This window comes from Phragmites australis, chromosome 9, assembly GCF_958298935.1.
Source record: "Phragmites australis chromosome 9, lpPhrAust1.1, whole genome shotgun sequence".
Classification (NCBI taxonomy): domain Eukaryota; kingdom Viridiplantae; phylum Streptophyta; class Magnoliopsida; order Poales; family Poaceae; genus Phragmites; species Phragmites australis.
The window spans coordinates 35423223-35441876 of NC_084929.1; the positions used below are offsets into that span (position 1 = coordinate 35423223).

At 40.0% G+C, this 18654-nt stretch overlaps 1 protein-coding gene across 2 annotated transcripts; it reads left to right on the plus strand.

Moving 5' to 3' along the window:
• The first annotated feature begins 12485 nt into the window (after positions 1–12485).
• LOC133929463 (uncharacterized) lies at positions 12486–18654 on the plus strand. 2 transcript variants are annotated; one of them, XM_062376224.1, is made up of 20 exons: positions 12486–12801; positions 13754–13833; positions 14116–14202; positions 14972–15022; positions 15130–15247; positions 15386–15442; positions 15578–15642; positions 15771–15854; positions 15953–16003; positions 16092–16154; positions 16239–16285; positions 16365–16443; positions 16544–16606; positions 16769–16858; positions 16944–16982; positions 17049–17276; positions 17375–17460; positions 17586–17715; positions 17797–17890; positions 18003–18654. In XM_062376224.1, exons 1-20 carry the CDS (start codon positions 12684–12686, stop codon positions 18194–18196), a joined length of 1824 nt encoding a protein of 607 aa, XP_062232208.1. In that variant the 5' UTR covers positions 12486–12683; the 3' UTR covers positions 18197–18654. The 2 variants fall into 2 exon arrangements, with proteins under 2 accessions (XP_062232208.1, XP_062232209.1); XM_062376225.1 differs by lacking the exon at positions 12486–12801 and adding an exon at positions 12874–13414.

The window sequence follows — 18654 nt, forward strand, 5'->3', positions numbered from 1 at the left end:
CGTATTTCTCGGCTCTGTTTCGGGCGGCACTTTTTGTAAATCTGTTTCTTTTGACTCTATCTTCTAATTGAATTAAGGTAGAACTCATGCCAGTTTTTGCACACAAAAAAAAACCCATGACGAGTGAGGTTAAACCTCCAATCTAGCTTAGAAGTTGTGTTGTCACACACTTCATTTTGTTTAGAACAACGCCAAGACAATGTTGGCCATGTCAGCCGGGCATAAAGAAAAAGCGCACCTATCGGATAAGCCGATAGCGCATTGCCTTTTGACAATAGTGTGGGCTTTCGTCACCATTAACGCATGCAGGAGTCAACAAGATATACTCGGGCAGAACTTTCTATGATTCTTTCTTTGCCACTACACGTAGCAGTACTGAATAGCAAAACAAAAACCAAAAGTTCGAAGCTTATCGCGACGTTCCTTTCGTCGGGAGAAAGAATCATCTGATCCTGTCGGCCCACGTACGTACGTGGCCACTCCACGGTGGAATTTTTACATTTTAACCTTTTTATATTCTACCAACAGACTCATGTGATAACAATTTTTGAAAATAGATCTTTTTTATGAAACTATAACATTTGGCGTTTTGATTGAACAACACGACGACGTGATATTTGGTACCGTGCTACCGATCTTAAATTTTAAATTTGAAAGATCAAAAGTAAATTATTATGTCGTTAATTGTCACGTTTCTATGCTATTCAAGCGTCAAATGCCATGATGCTATAAAAAAAATTACTTTTTGATATTGTTTCTTATAGATGAAAAAGTTTTTGTAAAGGGTGAATTCTAAAAATTCCACCACTCCACGCTCGACAAAGAAGTACGTTCATTGGACGCGCTCGCTGGTCATCGTCGTCTTCGCCGCGCGTCATGGGGATGGGGGCCATGCTTTTGCCCGTACCCATGGAATAAGCCACGCGAATTTCAACCAAAACCGGCAATCCGTGGTCGTCCATGCGAAAGCGAAGCGAGGGCAAAGCGGCTTTAGGAACGCCCGGTCCATATCCTTACGTGCTCCTTCAACGCGTACGGGCTGTGCTAATTTGCTGCTTCCCTGTTCCCTCCACCTTCCAAGAAATCGATGTAGGATGTACCACAATAGAATCTTTGGAGCTGGGGGAAGTGTCAATGTCCATACTTCTTTGACTAGCTTAAGCTTTTTGAATGAGTTGGTCCATGCACCTGTAGCATGATTTGGATATCATCGGATCAAAAGTTCCGAACATCAGCACTCCATCCTCTAGTGCTCTAGCTGGGAAAAGAAAATTAACAAAAGCCTAGACATGGCAGGGCTAAACATCTGGCCGGTTGATGAATTTTGGGCAAAAATTCAAAAATAGGTTACATACGTCATCATACTTATCATAATATATATTATAGCGATGTATTTACAAATCTAACACAAATTCGGCAACTCAAACACCGAAAACTCGATTTCGAAACACGAGACACCGAAAATAGGTGGGTCTGCCTATTTTTGAAAACTGAGGTGTCGAATACCGTATTCAGCGCCTCAAGTTCTGATAATAGGCTGGCCTTGCCGCATGCTGCTTTTGTCGCTCACGTCGTGGCTTGTCGTGTGTCATTTTGTGGTATTTCTCTGCATAGAGTGTAATATCTATTGGTGATAGTAGGGCTAAATAAAGTATAGTAGCATAACTTCGTTTCAATAGGGCACGAGCGAATAAATAAAGAAAATAACATGATGAGTGAGTGTGTCATTTCGTGTCATCTCTTTGCATAGGGTGCAGTACCTACTGGTGATAGTAAGGTTTAATAGAGTACAGTAGCACATCTTTAGTTTATTAAGGCATGGGCGAATACATAAAGAAATAAATAGGATGAGTGAGTATGTGTAAATTTGTTTCAACGTAATTTTATCGATATTTTATTATTCATTTAATATATTTGTGTGGGCAACTTTTTAGTGAAGTAACGTTGGGAAGATACAAATTCTAATTTGTTAAACAATATTAGTTGTAAAGTATGATTATCATATAACTTATGTGTAAATTTGTTTCAACGTAATTTTATCGACATTTTATTATTCATTTAATATATTTATGTGGGCAACTTTTTAGTGAAGTAATGTTGGGAGGATACAAATTCTAATTTGTTAAACAATATTAGTTGTAAAGTATGATTATCATATAACTCGGCTTAGAGGTTACATACGCCCATAAATATTATGGGATATAGGGTTTTTTGTCGCTGCGTGAATGGATCCTAATCATAAAGAGATGACGATAACAAGCGTTGGCATGCACGGTAGCCTAAAGACTAACTTAATAGTATGCCGCTGCTAAACCTAACATGCCTTAAGGAATGAAAATAGATCGGGTTACAATAGATGCTCTCTACTGAGTGCACCTAGTATATTGCCCTTTCGTAGGGCATCGGGGCCTTTCGCTTTAGTGCGACGGGTCCTCTCCCGCTTCATTTCCCTCTCTGCTCCGCGTGCCTCAACCGCGACATGCTACTTTGATGCTTTCCTCATACGCTCCTCCTCCTGATACTTGAGTAGTAGTTCCTCCTACTGTTGCTCGTACTCCCGGCGTTCATAGGTTTCCCTCCTCCACCGTATGCTCATGTCAACCCATCACTTCTGGTGCTCATTTTGCTTCAAATCTAGTCATTCCATAAAGTCACAGATATGTGGAGGAGACTGGACAAATGAAACAAGAGGAGAGATTAGTATGACAATGCATAAAGTCATATGAAAAGTGTCACATGAGTGATATACGTCGTTATACCAGTGGGTATTAGTACAGTCTATATCGAGGCTTGTCGTACTAGTACTTGGCCCATATGAAGAAGTGTAGGCTATAGGTGTAGGAGATGTCTTGAGACTCGCGAACCCTACAAGGTTGTCACATAAGCACATCAATTGTTCGGCCTCCTGGGAGATGAAAATCCTCAATGTTTCTTGAGTGAGCTTGGTGGGGCTGAGGAAGATATTGCAGTTGAGAGAGCTAAGGAAAGAGTGGTCTATTCATGGATGAGGGTGGGGTTATTTATGGTGGCTGAGGGCCGATGTATGGACTACTTGCATAGACTTGGATGGGGCTGAAGCATATGATTCCCTGTGAAAGCTAAAAAAGTTATAACATTGATGCTTAGTAGAGATTCCTTGTGAAAACTGTTACTTAGTGTGATCTTTTTATTCTGTAAAAGTTCAGCAATGAGTCATTGTTGCCTCTATATGGAGGCATAGAATCCTTTAAAAACATTCCTTATGAAAGCTGCTGATTTTAAGTAGGTGTAGAAGTAACATCTATCTCTTTGATTTTAATCCAAAGTCAAAACCTGCTTTAAGCATTCATCCTAAAGCAATCAATTCTTGTGTATTGAATAGTTTATACAATCACATGGGTGATACAAGAGCTGCAATTAATATTAGTTCTCAAGATACTGGTGATACAATCCTAGTCTATGCCAGTCCCCAAGGTACTCGTGCTACAACATTAGTCATAAGAGGACACTAGCATAAGCATTTGCGTGTCTAAAGTTTGAATCGGGACAAAGGTGTTGTGGTAGGGAAAAACCTGTGCATGAGCCAATGTTGCAGTGCCTTATATTGATGAAGGGCATCAAATATTCTGGTAAGCTCATTAACGGGCATAATTGCAGCAACAGTGAAAAATCTGTGCATGAATCAATGCTACAGTGCGATGAGGTGATTAGTCCCTGTTGTTTGATAATTGACCTACATCTAGATTGTGGTGGAGATGAAGTAGTCGTTTGTATGCACTGAAGTGTTTTCGTGAGTACGTGAGCGGGTCTGGTGATACTATACTTAAGTAGCTTTGTAAGTAATGTTTTTTTTTATGTTGGAAAGAATTATACTTAGACAATACATTAATATAATAAATTTACCATCATATTGATTAGACATAAAATTTACAAATAGTTCCTAACATATAGTATGTTAATATAAGACATTGATCATATACCCATCGAACTAAATAGTCAATGCTATCAGGGTAAGATGGCTGTTGTCAAGACCTCGACCTCGGGTTCCCATGTGCCTTTTGTATCAGTCCCTGAATCAAGTAGCTGATACGCACAGAATTCAATAGAATTATATCAAATACATCATTCAAATAAAATAATTACCTGAAAGGCGCAAAAGATGATCTAGTGGATAAGGATCCACAACAGACCAACCAGCCAGAAGTGCCTACAGCGGATTAGAGCAAACAACGATGCAACCCCACGGTGTAGCTCACATTCCTAATAGCCTTTGCGCTACATGTATGTGGGGTGTATCTACTGATCACAAAATAGTTCTCATATTTTGGCTTATGTGCTCGTACGAAGTAAGAACATTTTGGTGCTTAATACACCTAACCTCATACTCTATATGGTTAGATTGGGCACACTTGTGGTCTATTCTTATCATTATAGTATAGTTGGTAATAAAGTGGATGATCCTCCCCTTGTTACGAAATTATTGCCTGACTTGGATGTCGCTACTCTGGTATCCTTAGTTAGATAAGGTTTTATACTCAACGACGGCACAATCCAGCAGCCCAGCACCATGGAAATACTAGATCATCGGCATCAGATCATCGTTGTCAGCAGCTTTCATCCTCGCTACCACCGGCTTCATCATCCATCGTGCATCTTTCTCAAAAGGGTCAACTCTAGTTCCCTCTCTATCAGAACTGTCCTCTTTGACATACCCTTTATCCTCTTCATGCATCACATGCTGGCCTGATACATCCACGGTAGTCACTGTATCACCTTGCACCAGCCGTGGTACTATATTTACGTACACCCCCATATCAAAGTTCTCTTCTAATGCCTTGAGTGAGTATAAAGTCCATGTGTTGTTCATTCTTATCTTGAACAATATATGGACAACGACCGAGCTGTTTGGATAAGCTGTGGCTGCGTTGTTCTTTCTCATCTCGAACAACATATGGATAATGACCGAGATGTTTGGAACAAGTCATGGCCGTATACCCTCCAGGATAATAATATGAGATTGCTGGTTCACACGCAAAATACTCATAACATGTGATTTCAGACCATCTCGGTCGTTAGTACCTCAACCGAACTCTCTATGTGCTACTAATTCTGAATTATTACGAGACTCCCTTGCAAAACTACGAGACTTTCTCCATAATATATATAGAAAGTCATACTGTATCTACTAAACAAAGGTCATGTAATAAAATAGCTACTTAAATGTATGTACAATACACAATTAATTATGCCCATCGAGAAATAATAAATATATTAACAATGCAATTAAATAGTATACCAATGCTAAATATTTATGTAATTAACAATGCAAATTAAATCATCAATATTGAATTCAAAAGAAATAATTAATTTAATATTAAATTAAAATATTAATTAAATAGGCTTACACCACTATGCATCTATCATTCTTATCGCATCTCATCCCTAACCATATCTCCGGCCATGTGGTATTCGGTGCACACCACTATTTTAATTGATTGAATTAATATACTAATTAAACAGGTGTACACCACTATTAATTAAAAAATTTCAATTTCACAATTGTGCATTATGATTTTAATCGAATCTTTCTGTCCAATCTAATTTTTTTTTAATCTTTTTGAAATTTATTTATTTATTCCTTTCTTTTTCTCTCTTTTATCTCATTGCATCAACACCCTATTTACACCTATGGAGAGCATGCATGCACTAGACTATCATCCTACACCACCACTAACACAAAATACCACAACTAGGCCACCATATTATTAAACTAATTAAATAGTCTAATTATATTGACTAATCAAATTCATGTTAATTACTATTATACAATATGCTTACTCTGACTAAGCAAACAATTGCTATTATACAAATTCACACTAATTACTATTACACTGACTAAGAAAATAATTAAATTCATATAATCAAACTAAGCAAATAATTAAACAAATGTAATTGAATGGATTAAATAATCTACTTACCCTAATTACTATTATTGTGATAAGTATTAATTAAATACATAATTTTGGTACTTACTGTAACTCGCGTTGCTGCTCCTCCCTGCCTCGGACTAATTCTCCTCTCCTCACGCTACTGCTACTCCTCACCTCGTGTTGCTTCTCCTCTCCTCGCACTACTGCTTCTCCTCTCCTCCTTTGCTCGCGTTGCTCGTCTCTTCTCTTCTCGCGATGCGTCTCCTTACCAGCCCACTGTCATCTTATAGAAAAACACGGCAACGTAGGGGCTAAGTAATTAACGCGGGGCAGCAGCGCATGGGGTGACAACACCGACAAAAGCGAAAGCGACCGGGTGCACCGAAAGCAGTGACACGATGCGATGTGAAGGGACAGGAGCACCACGCCTGCCCTAAGGTGCCGAATACAGGTCGGGTTCATCGTTTTTATGCGCCTTAGGTACTAGCATTGATTTTTTGGTGTTTGCGGTGCCGAATACATATGCTAGATTTGCAAAGACGTTGATATGTTGTCTATTTTGGCAAATACAATGACATATGTTGTCTATTTTTTTGTTTTTTTGCCTAGATTCTGCAGAGATCAATCATTTGGTCACTCTTGTGAGCCAGCACTACTGTAGAAACCCTAAACACGGCTGGCTCCAAATCCTCCTTTGGAGCCGGTAGTGGGCAACAGGCAGTGATAGTCTCTGAGTATCACTGTCGGTTGAAGCCTTTAGATAGAAGTAATTGCCGATCCCCAATTCAACGTGTTTGTGGTCGAAAAAAGCAAAAATATTTTTCTTGACCAGAGGCATCCGATCGACTACTACTCACCTGCTTCAACCAGAAGCTCGAGTCCGATCACTGCTCACTCACTATTTTTTCACGTGAGTTTTAGTACTCAAACTCATGACCTCGATCAGAAGCTCCAAGAGCGTGACCTCTCTAATCATCTCACGTCTCATTCATTCATCAGTACAATCGCAAAATCAATTCTTTTGATCTCTTCTGATTAAATGTTTGAACGGCTATTTGCATATCTAAATGATCCTAAATGAAAATGTTATCAACTATAAAGATGTACAACTCGTTGAGTTCTACAATGTTAATATAAAGTTAGTCTTCATCTGACTTCGTATAAAAAAAGTTTGTGTCAAATCTGTGTAGTGTTCAATAAAGCAGTCATAACTTTACATATGTAATCTGATTTCAACGTTCGACTTCTACTTTCAAAGCTAACGAGGAGGCGTATCTGAAAAAAATACATATCTTTAGACCTGTACCTTTCGTGGCCCCAAAAAAGGCTCGAAAGACCCTTAACAGGATCTCTAAGGTTTTTGTTAAAAATTAACCTGAAATTTTGTGGAGATATAATTCTTCTTCTAAAAGTTAGTACTGTGTGAACATTTCATCAATTCGAGTTACCAAACTCACTATAAAAATCTTTAAATTTGCAGTTTTCAGCTTTGTGACCATGTGTGTGTCTTTTTCGGTGATTCGTACAAGTGTTTTACATTAGATCTAGATCAAAAGTATTCGTACAAGTGTTTTACATTAGATCTAGATCAAAAGTTTGTGGTCAGGTACATGGCTCCCTCTATACTAGTTTTAGAAATTTATTTGTGCATCTATATGGCTTCAAATAAAAAAAATTATACTATAAAGTTGTAATCTTATCGAGAGTTATAATTTTCATATAAAATTTGTCTTCATCCGACTTTGTATGAAAATGTTATGATTTTTTTTAAGATGAGCTATCATCGACCACGACTGAAACTTTGTTAAGATTATTTGAGCATTTAAATAACTTCAAATTAAAAAGTTTTCAACTATAAAGTTATATATCTTGTCAAGTGCTACAATTTTTATATAAAGTTTTTCTCATCTAATTTTATATGAAAAAATTCTGAATTTTTTAAGATAAACTCTCATTCATTATCACTGTCAGCTCGTCACATGACCCGACGGTGATACCCATTATTACTGCCGGTTCATAATAGAATTGGCAATGATACTTGATGAATTATCACTGACGGTTCATGGCTAGAACCGATAGTGATAGTTCAGTATTATTGTCAGTTCATACCCTCACCTAACAGTGAAGCATCACTACCGGCTTAAGGCTTCAACCGGCAGTGATGCTCTTCATCACTACCGGTTCATAAGTCATATTAGCTGATTTTTTCAGCATGACTTTTAAACCAGCAGTGATGTTACATTTTTGTCGGCCTATTAGCAACCGGTAGTATTGTTCTATTATTACCGATCTATTAGTAATTGGTAGTGATGATTCGATATATAAATCTATTTTTTTTTATGTAGTGGGAAAATGAAATGAAGAATATGTTTGGTCGGCGCAGAGTCCGCGGACTCAACATGTGCTGAGTTCAGTACTCCCAAATTATTGGACCAGCACTGCATTCATACACTACCAAAGAAAATTGACCGTTCCTCTCTCTTGTCCCAGTTCATCCCTCCCCCTGCCAGTTTCCTTTCTCACACTCACACAGTAGTACATGCAGAAAAGAGAGCACAGAACATGCAGCGGTGCGACGTGGAACCCTGTCTGGGCAAATGCAGCTATGCATATCATCTGAGACAGCGTACGGGGTGAGAGTAACCAACCAGTGGTGATCAGCTACCATGAAGCGCAGCAGGTAGGCAACCTTCGATTAGGTGCTGAAGCCAAGGATAACGTACACGTACTGATGAAACCGACAACGACAACTACCCGACCGGAAGATCTCGACGTGTGAATCAAAGGGATAACGTAGTTTAGGTAACAATGCAAGCTGGGTTAGGGCTCGATCGATCAGGATAATGAATTAATGATGACCTACGCGTCATTAGTTTAGCTGCTCGTGCAGTCATGCTTATGTTAATTCATGGCACAATTTAAAAAGTGCACGTTTGTTTTGAAAGCCTTTTTTTCATTATAATTATGACATGCACGCATGCACACCAACCACACAAGTACAAACCCCGGGAACACGTATCATATCACACGCTTATAAATAAACCGCTAAAATCGCTTGCATGTGTGTAAACGCTTATAAATAAACCGCTAAAATCACTTGCATGTGTGTAAACTGTGAATAACAGAATTTACTTACATCGGTTTTGAACAATACTAGTACTCTTCCGGTCATAAATACATGATGTTTTAAACAAAATCTAGTCTAACTTTTAAATATTTAGATTCAAATAAGGAAATTATATAAACTTATTAAACTTTATAAATATATTCTAGTAAAAAATAGTGATCGAATGTACGTATCGAAAACTGTAACATATCTAAAACTAAGTATATTTAACCGGAGGAAGCACTACTCAATTAATTTGACTCGAGGATGCTTAATTAAACTGTGACCAAGGAAGATATTTCACCGGCCGGCGCTCTTAATTATGCCGCAGATTGCCTTCCATCCGACGGCATGGCCTGCCTGCTTCCCGGTGCAGCTGTTGTCGGACGAGAAGCACTGACAACACTACTAAAGTTACTACTCAATCCGATCATTCATACTTATTATTTTAATTAAAATCCAATCAAACTTTAAAACATTAATCATTAATAGCTTCTAGAATAATTAGTTTAGAAACATAAAAATTATATGTGTATATTTGCCTTGAAAAATACTTTTATAATATTCTATTTTTATTACATATTATAACTATATTCTAATATAAACTAATGGTTAAAGTTGTACATCGAAAACCGTAAAAAATTAAAAGCGATAAATATTTATGACCAGAGAGGGTACAATCTTAATTGAGGATATAATATTTTCCACTTCATTTACTCGAAGCTACACATCCGAATACAAACAACAAATCTCTCATAAAACAGTGTGATCCTTCCGGATTTCCACCTTTCATCCCACCACTACTTGCTTGCTTTACAAAGAAACCTGCACGAATCCTAAAGTGCTTAATTGGGGTGTCCAAATAAGAGGAATCAATTTAATCCCTTCCTCGGTCGCATTAAAAGAATATAATTCCAGTCATGATCATATATACTTCGTTTTGGTAGGTCGTTGGTTGCAACTTGCAAAGGTAATTAAGTTTGTAATCCGGGTTAGACTGTTGTAGTTAGGTTGGTAAGAACCTTTGGCGCCAAGCTTCAACATTCAAATACTCACCTTTTGCTGAGATCATGAACAAAACCATATATATATATATATATATCTCCCAATCTACCTACTTCGTTGTCGGTCTCTCAGCTTAGATCCCGCAGCAAAAGGGGCCTTTAATTTACGTGTGCTAATTAGTTTCACTTGAGGAGATCATGGCCGAATAGACCAGATATATATAGCGTAAAGAGCTCGCACTGAAAAAAGATGTGAGAGCCTGATGAAATGGCTGGATCTCCTCCCATGGTCAGGTGTCAGAATGAAGAGTAGCATCAAAGCAAATTCTAAACGCAGGCAGGTAGCTCACGCGCGTACTACTGCACAGATTTGATCAAAGAATTCAAAGAAAGAGATGGCCCAAACCCCACCCGGATTACGACGTTCTTTCGATCGACAGCGAAGCCAAGCAAGCACTATTAGTCGGCATGAAATCCATATGTCAATCCGAGGCCAGGGCCGTGCGACAGCTGAGCGTCTGAACGCCACACGGTTCTCTGAATTCAGAAAAGAAGATCATTACACGGTTCAATTCAAGGCCCTCGGAAATTAACGGCCAAGCTTTTTTTTTTCCTTTCGGAATCAGGTTCTCGCGTTGGGAACAAGTCTAAAAAGCACACCCTGATGGCTTGATTCAAATACGATTACTAGATCAGCAACAAGCCAACAAGGGAATAGTCACCAACTTTTGCGCTCAATTATTGTTAACACTCGATCGATCGATCGAAAGTGAAATCATCGCGTGATGGTAACTAGTTGGAGAGGAATCTAGTATTTCTTGTTGATGCCCGACAACCAGAATGAGACTCTTGACATAGACTTTGCAGCAGGACTGAGGGAACAGATTCTTCGCAAAAACTAAGTCTCTCAAAGTCAGAAACGGAAGCTTCTTACTAAACCTGAACGGTTGCAACTGATGCTACTGCAACAATTATGCCAGCCGTATCTTACCAAACTATGCATAGATGAGTTTATTTGTGATCTTTTTCTTTCATGGTCTTTCAGTTGATAAGCTTGAGAATATGACTATGTTAGTCATTGCAATCGTTCGAAGTAAAAAATGAAAAAGACAGAAAGAAGGCAACCAAATGGTGTGCTTAAGACTAGAGATGTCTATATTACAGCTAGCGTGCTCAAGGCAATGCACAAAAGGGTACAGCACATCATCACATTCTTTCCTAGTTGTTTCCGGTTCGACGAAAAGAAGTCATGGGTTAAACGTTGCTGATGATCTTTATTATCTACGTCAAAGTTTGAGTATGGCGTATAGTTAGAAAAGTTTGAGTACGGTGTCAACATCTTCTTAGCAGCTTACTCCCTCCGGTCAAAAATACAAGATGTTTTTAACTTTTCACGATCTTCGATGTGTAATTGTGACCACTATTTTTTATTATGATATAGTTATAATATATAATAAAAATATAATACTATGAAAATATTTTTCAAGATAAATCTAAATGTATGATTTTTATATTTTCAAGCTAAATATTTTGAAAGCTATTAACGATAAAAGTTTTAAAAATTTGACCGAACTTTAATGAAAGCATCAAGTATTTATGACTGACGAGAGTAAATTTTTGAATGAACTGGTGGCTACTTGAAACCTAACAGTTTAGATTCTATTCATTGACCAAGATTGACGTTCAACTAAATAGTCTTTCGTTCTGCTTTGAAACTTTTGAAATACAGCTACAATCTTAGAAGCGCCAGATGTACGAAGCAAACCTAACTTCAACCTCAACTTAGAGTGGTGTTGAGATAAGAGAGAGAGATTAAAAAACCAGCAAATGAAATGTGGTCCATCTTCCTCCTGCTAAGGGCTTAGATTTGTCTGAATAAATCATATATGCTACTGTGCTATTTGTTTTGGTTTCAATTATGAGAGAGGCTGTTTTGTCCTCCTCTTCAAGAACTAGGATCCTTTGACTTCTCAATAAATGAAGTTACGGTGACTTCAAAACGGCGTGAGCCATTTGATTTGAAATGGGTGGGCAAGATTTGATGCTACAGTATTCCCGTAAAACAGAAAACGATATATTATTCCATTAAACAGTAAATATCGATATAGTATAAATAATATATGACTACAAAGTACTAATACACATCACATGTCGCTGTTCATCTCTGGCTTCATGAGATTCGAATCCCAAGAGCTGTATGGGCAAATTTGATGCTATAATATTACAGTGACTTTAAAGCGGCATGAGTCATTCGATCTGAAAATTGGATGGGCAAGATTTGATACTACAGTGTCTCATGGACAGACGTATTCCATTAAAATAGTAAATATGGTACTGTATGAACAGTACATGACTACAAAGTAGTACTGTATCTCATCTCACACGTTATTGTTTCTCCAGACTTCAAGACGGTGAGAATCCGGATTCTAAGGGCCAACAACGCCTATTTAACCCCTCCCCTCTCCTCCCCTCCCGGCTACCAAATCCCAGCCTGAACCAAAAAAACCTCCCACCTCCTCCGCTTCGGCACTAGCAATCTCCTCTGTCCGCTCGCCCTCCCTCCTCCCAAGGCAAGAGGCAGAAGCGACCGCACACGAGCCACCGCAGCGACCTAGCTAGCCAGCCGAGAGGAGAGAAAAGAGGCGAGGGACCGCGCGAGAGGCCATGAAGTACGTGCTGGTGACCGGTGGCGTGGTGAGCGGGCTCGGCAAGGGCGTGACGGCCAGCAGCATCGGCGTCGTGCTCAAGGCCTGCGGCCTCCGCGTCACCTCCATCAAGATCGGTAAGCCCGCCGCCGCCGCCGCCGCCGCCGCCGCCCGTTTCTCCCCCGCACTCCCCGCTGGCGCTGTTTCTCTTTGTAATGGCGGCCACGTGATCGCACAGGGCACGAACGCCGGGCTTCGCGCCTTCGCCGTACAAAAGCCATTCCAACTTCTTTAGTCTCCATGCGTACGTGTGCCATTTTTCGTTTGCTTGAACTTAAACTACTACCCCTAGCTAGCTAGGGTCTCATCTTCTCTCGACATCAGGCATTTCCATCGTAATGGGGACCTGATTTGGATTTGTGATGGTCTCTTGGGTGGATAAGGCTCTAACCTTTTAGGCACTTCCTTCCATCTTTCCATGGTGATAGTCATTTTTTCCCCTGTGTTGTACAGTACCTGCTACTGCTACTTGTTTTCTCGCTTGGTTCTCTGTTCGTACTACAAAGCTATCTTTTTTTCTATGGCCAGCGATTAGCTAGCAAAGTTGCCGTTTCCTCTAGCTTTCTGTTAAAATATTCATCCCATGTCTCATTTTCTTTTGAACCGCAATGACTCGTCGCTGCTTTGATGAAGTCCGCATCTGATACTGTGGTCGCTGTCTTGGTTCCTTGAAGCACATGAACTTCTCAGGTGCAGTATTTTATATTGGGGAAAATTTTCATCTCGCGCTCTGAAATCTTTTTGTCTTGACTGGGAGTTTTTGACAAGTGCTGCGCTCCTTTCTCCGGTCTAGCTATTAACAAACCAGTTTTTACCTTGCCTTGTAACGTCCCAGCTTCCCTGCTTGTTTATCAATTTTCTCTCGTATACGTATGTTGTGGTAGTGACGTGGCACTAACTTATGACCATTTTTGTTTTTTGCCATACGTACGTATGTCGAGTTAGTGAAACTTGTGATGTTATTTTGTTGGGTGACGATTGCTGAACTCTTGTGATCTTCTTTGTCTGTCGCTGCTCGTGTGCATGCAGATCCATACCTCAACACCGATGCAGGAACCATGTCTCCTTTCGAGCACGGCGAAGTGTTTGTTTTGGACGATGGCGGTGAGGTAGTACCACTACATGCAGTAGATCTATCTGTTCATACTTTCTATTAGACCAGTCACCGCCCAATTGTGCATTACACTATTGGAGATTTAATGCCGTCAAATTTTTAGAACAGTATTACAAAGAACACGCCAGCACCTACACGATACTGCCACGTACTCTCCTCTTTCTTTTACTTGAACTATCACTGACTGGTAGCCCACTTCATACACTTGTCCATTCTTCTCTTCTACGTCTCAAGTGTTCTTCAAACTGAGCTATAATTCCAATCTTTCTTGTCAAAGGTGGACTTGGACCTTGGAAATTATGAACGGTTTCTGGACATCAAGTTGACTCGTGACAACAACATAACCACGGGAAAGATCTACCAGGTGATGTGAATAAACAGCATCTCTCTCTTTCTCTCTCTCTCTCTCTCTCTCCCTCCCTCGTTCGCGCAAAGGAATAAACAATCTCTGTCGAAGTCGAAGTCCACACAAGATTTTGAGCTAACTTGCTAGTATCTGTTAAAAGTTGTGGTTTATGCTTCACCTTGACATTTACGTATTGGAATATTCGGTGATTCTGTTTTACCACACGGTTGGGTTGGGTGCTTCTTTACCAGAATTTTCCATGGAACCCACAAATCTTTTGCTGTGTCGCTTTATTCATCCTAAGATATGCTACAGTTCAACTGTACATGTGGACAATCCTCTGGGCCTTAGTCGTCGGTCACTACTGTCTCGAGCAATTGGTTGGTAGTATATATTCAGCTTGAGAGTGCACCAGTCATAGGATTGGACTCATTGTAGAACTGGATGCTTCATTGGCTGCATCCGCAAATTGGTGCAGAGGACTACTGGCAGTTGAAATATGTACGATGAATATCATAAATAAACACAATGTGAATCAGAATAGATAATGAGAGCCTGAGACTAGAAATACACTTTAAAATGCCAAGTGTAGCTGTTTGCTATTACTTTGCACTGGACAGAATTTAGGATCACTGTAGAATATGCCTCTATGTAAACCTTGTATGAGATACCCATATCCTGCATTCCTGCTAATTGAACATGTTTTTATTAGAATACAGATTAACTTTTACTAGTTCGTTTCATAGTATAACCGTTAATAACTTCTCTACTAATGCTCAAACTGCAGTCTGTTATTAACAAGGAACGTAGAGGAGATTACCTGGGAAAAACTGTTCAGGTGAGGATTGGTAATCAGAATAGAGGTTTCAGTTTTTTTGTTTTGCTATGGGAAAGGTACCATTGTTTATGATGAGTTTACAAATCATAGTTAATTCTCTTTATCAGGTTGTGCCGCACATCACAGACGAAATACAAGAATGGATTGAACGTGTGGCAATGAATCCAGTTGATGGCACCGAAGAGTCAGCTGATGTTTGCGTCATAGAACTTGGTGGAACTATAGGTAAAAACAACATACTGAAATATTGCGGAAAATCGCATAGCAGCATATTATTTTGCTCAATTGTTCCCATAGTTGTAAGTATGCCGGTGCAAGAGAAAAAAAAATCGCCGCATAATAACAGTTGCATTCTTGATGCAGGGGACATTGAATCAATGCCTTTCATTGAAGCATTAGGTCAATTTTCATACCGCGTAGGTAAGAAAACAGTAGATACCCCCCCCCCCCCACAACACCAAAAAAACATGTTTTCAATTAACGATGTAGCTTCAATATTTATTTTGCTATTAACTCGATCTCCTATTGATGCGATCTTATATATTCGTATGTCAGGTACTGGAAACTTTTGCTTGGTTCATGTCAGTCTTGTACCAGTTCTAAATGTAGTTGGTGAACAGGTAAGTTCTACTGATTTGGAGGCCCTTAGATACTTCTGAGTTCTAAAGATATTTTTTTAGACAAAAAAAGTTCTAAAGATATTATTACTGTCAGGAAATATATTGACATCGCTTTCTTTCTTATCCAGAAAACAAAGCCTACCCAACATAGTGTCCGTGGACTAAGAGGACTTGGACTCATACCTGATATTTTAGCATGTCGCAATACTCAGGTATCATACAGCACTTGTCTCGGTATTTTCATGCCGAGCTCCCTGCTCTAAATGTTGACAGTGGCTTTATGCATGGTTTGCTCTGTTCTTTTTGGCAGCCACTTGAAGAACATGTGAAAGTGAAACTCGCACAATTTTGTCATGTCCCGGTAACAGTGTTGCTTGTTATTGCAAGAGTACTCAAAATTGAGTTTTGCGTCATGCAACAACAATGCTGATTTCGATTTTATTTGGCAGATACCAAATATCATTAATCTCCACGATGTTACAAACATTTGGCACATCCCTTTGTTGCTCAGGGTATGGCACCTGAAATCAGTCGTATGCATGATTGCCAAATTTTCATTGTGCTTAGTTAACCATAAATGCCGGTACTCTTGATAGGATCAGAAGGCCCATGAAGCAATTCTGAAAGTTTTAAACCTTCAGTGGTACGTATTTTGGCCAAAAGTATGATAAGCTTATCCAGTTGGCAGGAACACTTACGTGTATTCTTTCTGTTACATGTAGTGTGGGAAAAGTGCCTCGTGAACCCAAATTGGCTGAATGGACTGAAAGAGCCAGCAAATTTGACAAACTGAAAACCCCGGTTGGTTTCTTGACATTTCAATTGTTACTCTTCATAGTATGCACTCCCTTTGCTCATAATAATTCGGTGTTGAAAATTATTGTGAAAAAAATCTTTTCAGGTTAGGATTGCCATGGTTGGAAAATATACTGGCCTATCGGATTCCTACCTGTCTGTGTTAAAGGTGATGTCACTGATCGCTCTACTGCTTTTCAACATGCTTCCCAACTTGTTTATTTTAGTGAAACTACTGAATCTACCTTATAAGACAGCTATGTAGTTACCAAAAAAAAAACTGTGCTTCTGAACAAAATTTGTGGGATTTATAGTTGAGTACTTCTTTCAGGCTCTTTGTCATGCATCAGCTGCTTTGGACAGAAAGCTTGTGGTAGACTGGGTTCCTTCCTGCGATCTTGAAGATTCTGCAGCAGAAGATGTCAGTGTTATTTATGTTTGCACTTTCAGTTCCGCTTTCCATGTTAGAGAATTTACTGATAATTGGGGTATTGTTGCATTTGCAGACTCCTGACGCCTATGAAAAAGCGTGGGAATTACTGAAGGTAAACACAGACTACATTGTCAAGACATGCCACTATACAGAAATCTGAATGATTTTTCCACCTCAGGGTGCAGATGGTGTGTTAGTGCCAGGAGGTTTTGGAGATCGAGGAATCCAAGGGAAAATTCTGGCTGCAAAATATGCGCGAGAAAACAACGTTCCATATTTCGGCATTTGCTTGGGCATGCAAATTGCAGTGATTGAGTTTGCCCGTTCTATCATGAAGTTGCATGGTGCTAACAGCACAGAGTTCGATCCAGCCACAAAAACACCATGCGTTATTTCCATGCCAGAGGTAATTAATTTACTACAGCTGCTAGGCTTTTAGGTAATTCTTGTGTGTTGAAAATTAGCTTGTGTTATAGCGCCAACCATTCTCCTGCTGTTCTGCAGGGATCCAAAACCCATATGGGTGCAACAATGCGCCTTGGATCAAGGAGGACTTTTTTCCAGGTCAATAGCTGCAAATCTGCTAAGCTGTAAGAAAGCACTTGCCACATCTTCCACCATTGTTTTTTACAACTACTTTACATTTGATCCCTCTTTTCCACCATTCTATTTATACACTACGGAGATACTCGTTCTGAACTCTGGACTACCTTAGGTATGGCAATGCTAGCTATGTTGACGAAAGGCACCGCCACCGATACGAGGTGAATCCTGATATGGTCCCCGAATTTGAGAAGGCAGGGCTTTCTTTCGTTGGCAGGGATGAAACCGGGAGACGCATGGAGGTAAGGTCCCTAACATTTTCCTGAACAACTTACCGATCGATGTTCTCCACGGTCTAACGCATAATGCTTTACTGCGTGCAGATTATCGAGCTACCAACTCATAGGTTTTTCGTCGGCGCGCAATTTCACCCTGAATTCACATCACGGCCTGGAAAGCCATCTCCACTTTTCTTAGGCAAGGCGTCCCTAAAACTCCCACTTGATTTTGCCCGATGTGCCGTTTCTTTCCTTTTGAAAAGAAATACAAACGCTTTAGGGATTGACAAAAGCCAGTGTACGTTTGACAGGATTGATAGCGGCGTCATCAGGTCAGCTGGATCACCTGCTCCAGCGCCCTTGCTGCATTGTCAGCCAACCAGGCAGATGCAGCTCCAGCAACGGAGCGACGAAACTGAAGCTGTACCCGAGCGGCCGCGCCAAGAACAGCCTGGTGAACGGGTACTATGCCAACGGCAACGGGTGCTCACATCTCGCAGCATAACGCTGCAAGAGGCCGTGTGCTTGTCTCTTGAGACTCTTTGCAAATCTGTCGGGTTAATTTTTGCCTTTTTCTTGTTCCCTGCTTGCATTCGTCACCTGCCCAACTAAGAAGAAGAGAAGGGTCGTCTACTCCGGCGACACGGCGAGCCGTTTCCGATGTTTTAACGAGGAAGCATTTGGCACAGGCGCCGTCGCATTAAAAAGCAAATCGGTAGCATAGCTAGGAGTTGATTAGTAGTAGTAATCCGTTGAGCTGTTTCTTTTGTTTGTTCGTTTGTTTGCCTGTATTGATGAAGATTAAAAGGGCTGGTGATGCGCAGCTAGCTGAAGCGGAGCCTGCCATCTCTTCTGATCATATACTGTAAACGAACTGATGCTCTCCATGGACTGAATGAATGGATGGGTATACAGGTATTCATTACTGAATTTGCTGCTGGGAATGTGCAGTTTCATTGTTTT

Excerpts from the sequence above, each read along its gene's own strand:
- LOC133929463 (XM_062376224.1), top strand. The coding sequence starts at position 12,684 with ATGAAGTACGTGCTGGTGACCGGTGGCGTGGTGAGCGGGCTCGGCAAG. Across the intron at positions 15,248-15,385 it reads AGAACTTGGTGGAACTATAG|GGGACATTGAATCAATGCCT; the intron begins GTAAAAACAACA and ends TTCTTGATGCAG. Across the intron at positions 17,716-17,796 it reads AAACCGGGAGACGCATGGAG|ATTATCGAGCTACCAACTCA; the intron begins GTAAGGTCCCTA and ends TACTGCGTGCAG.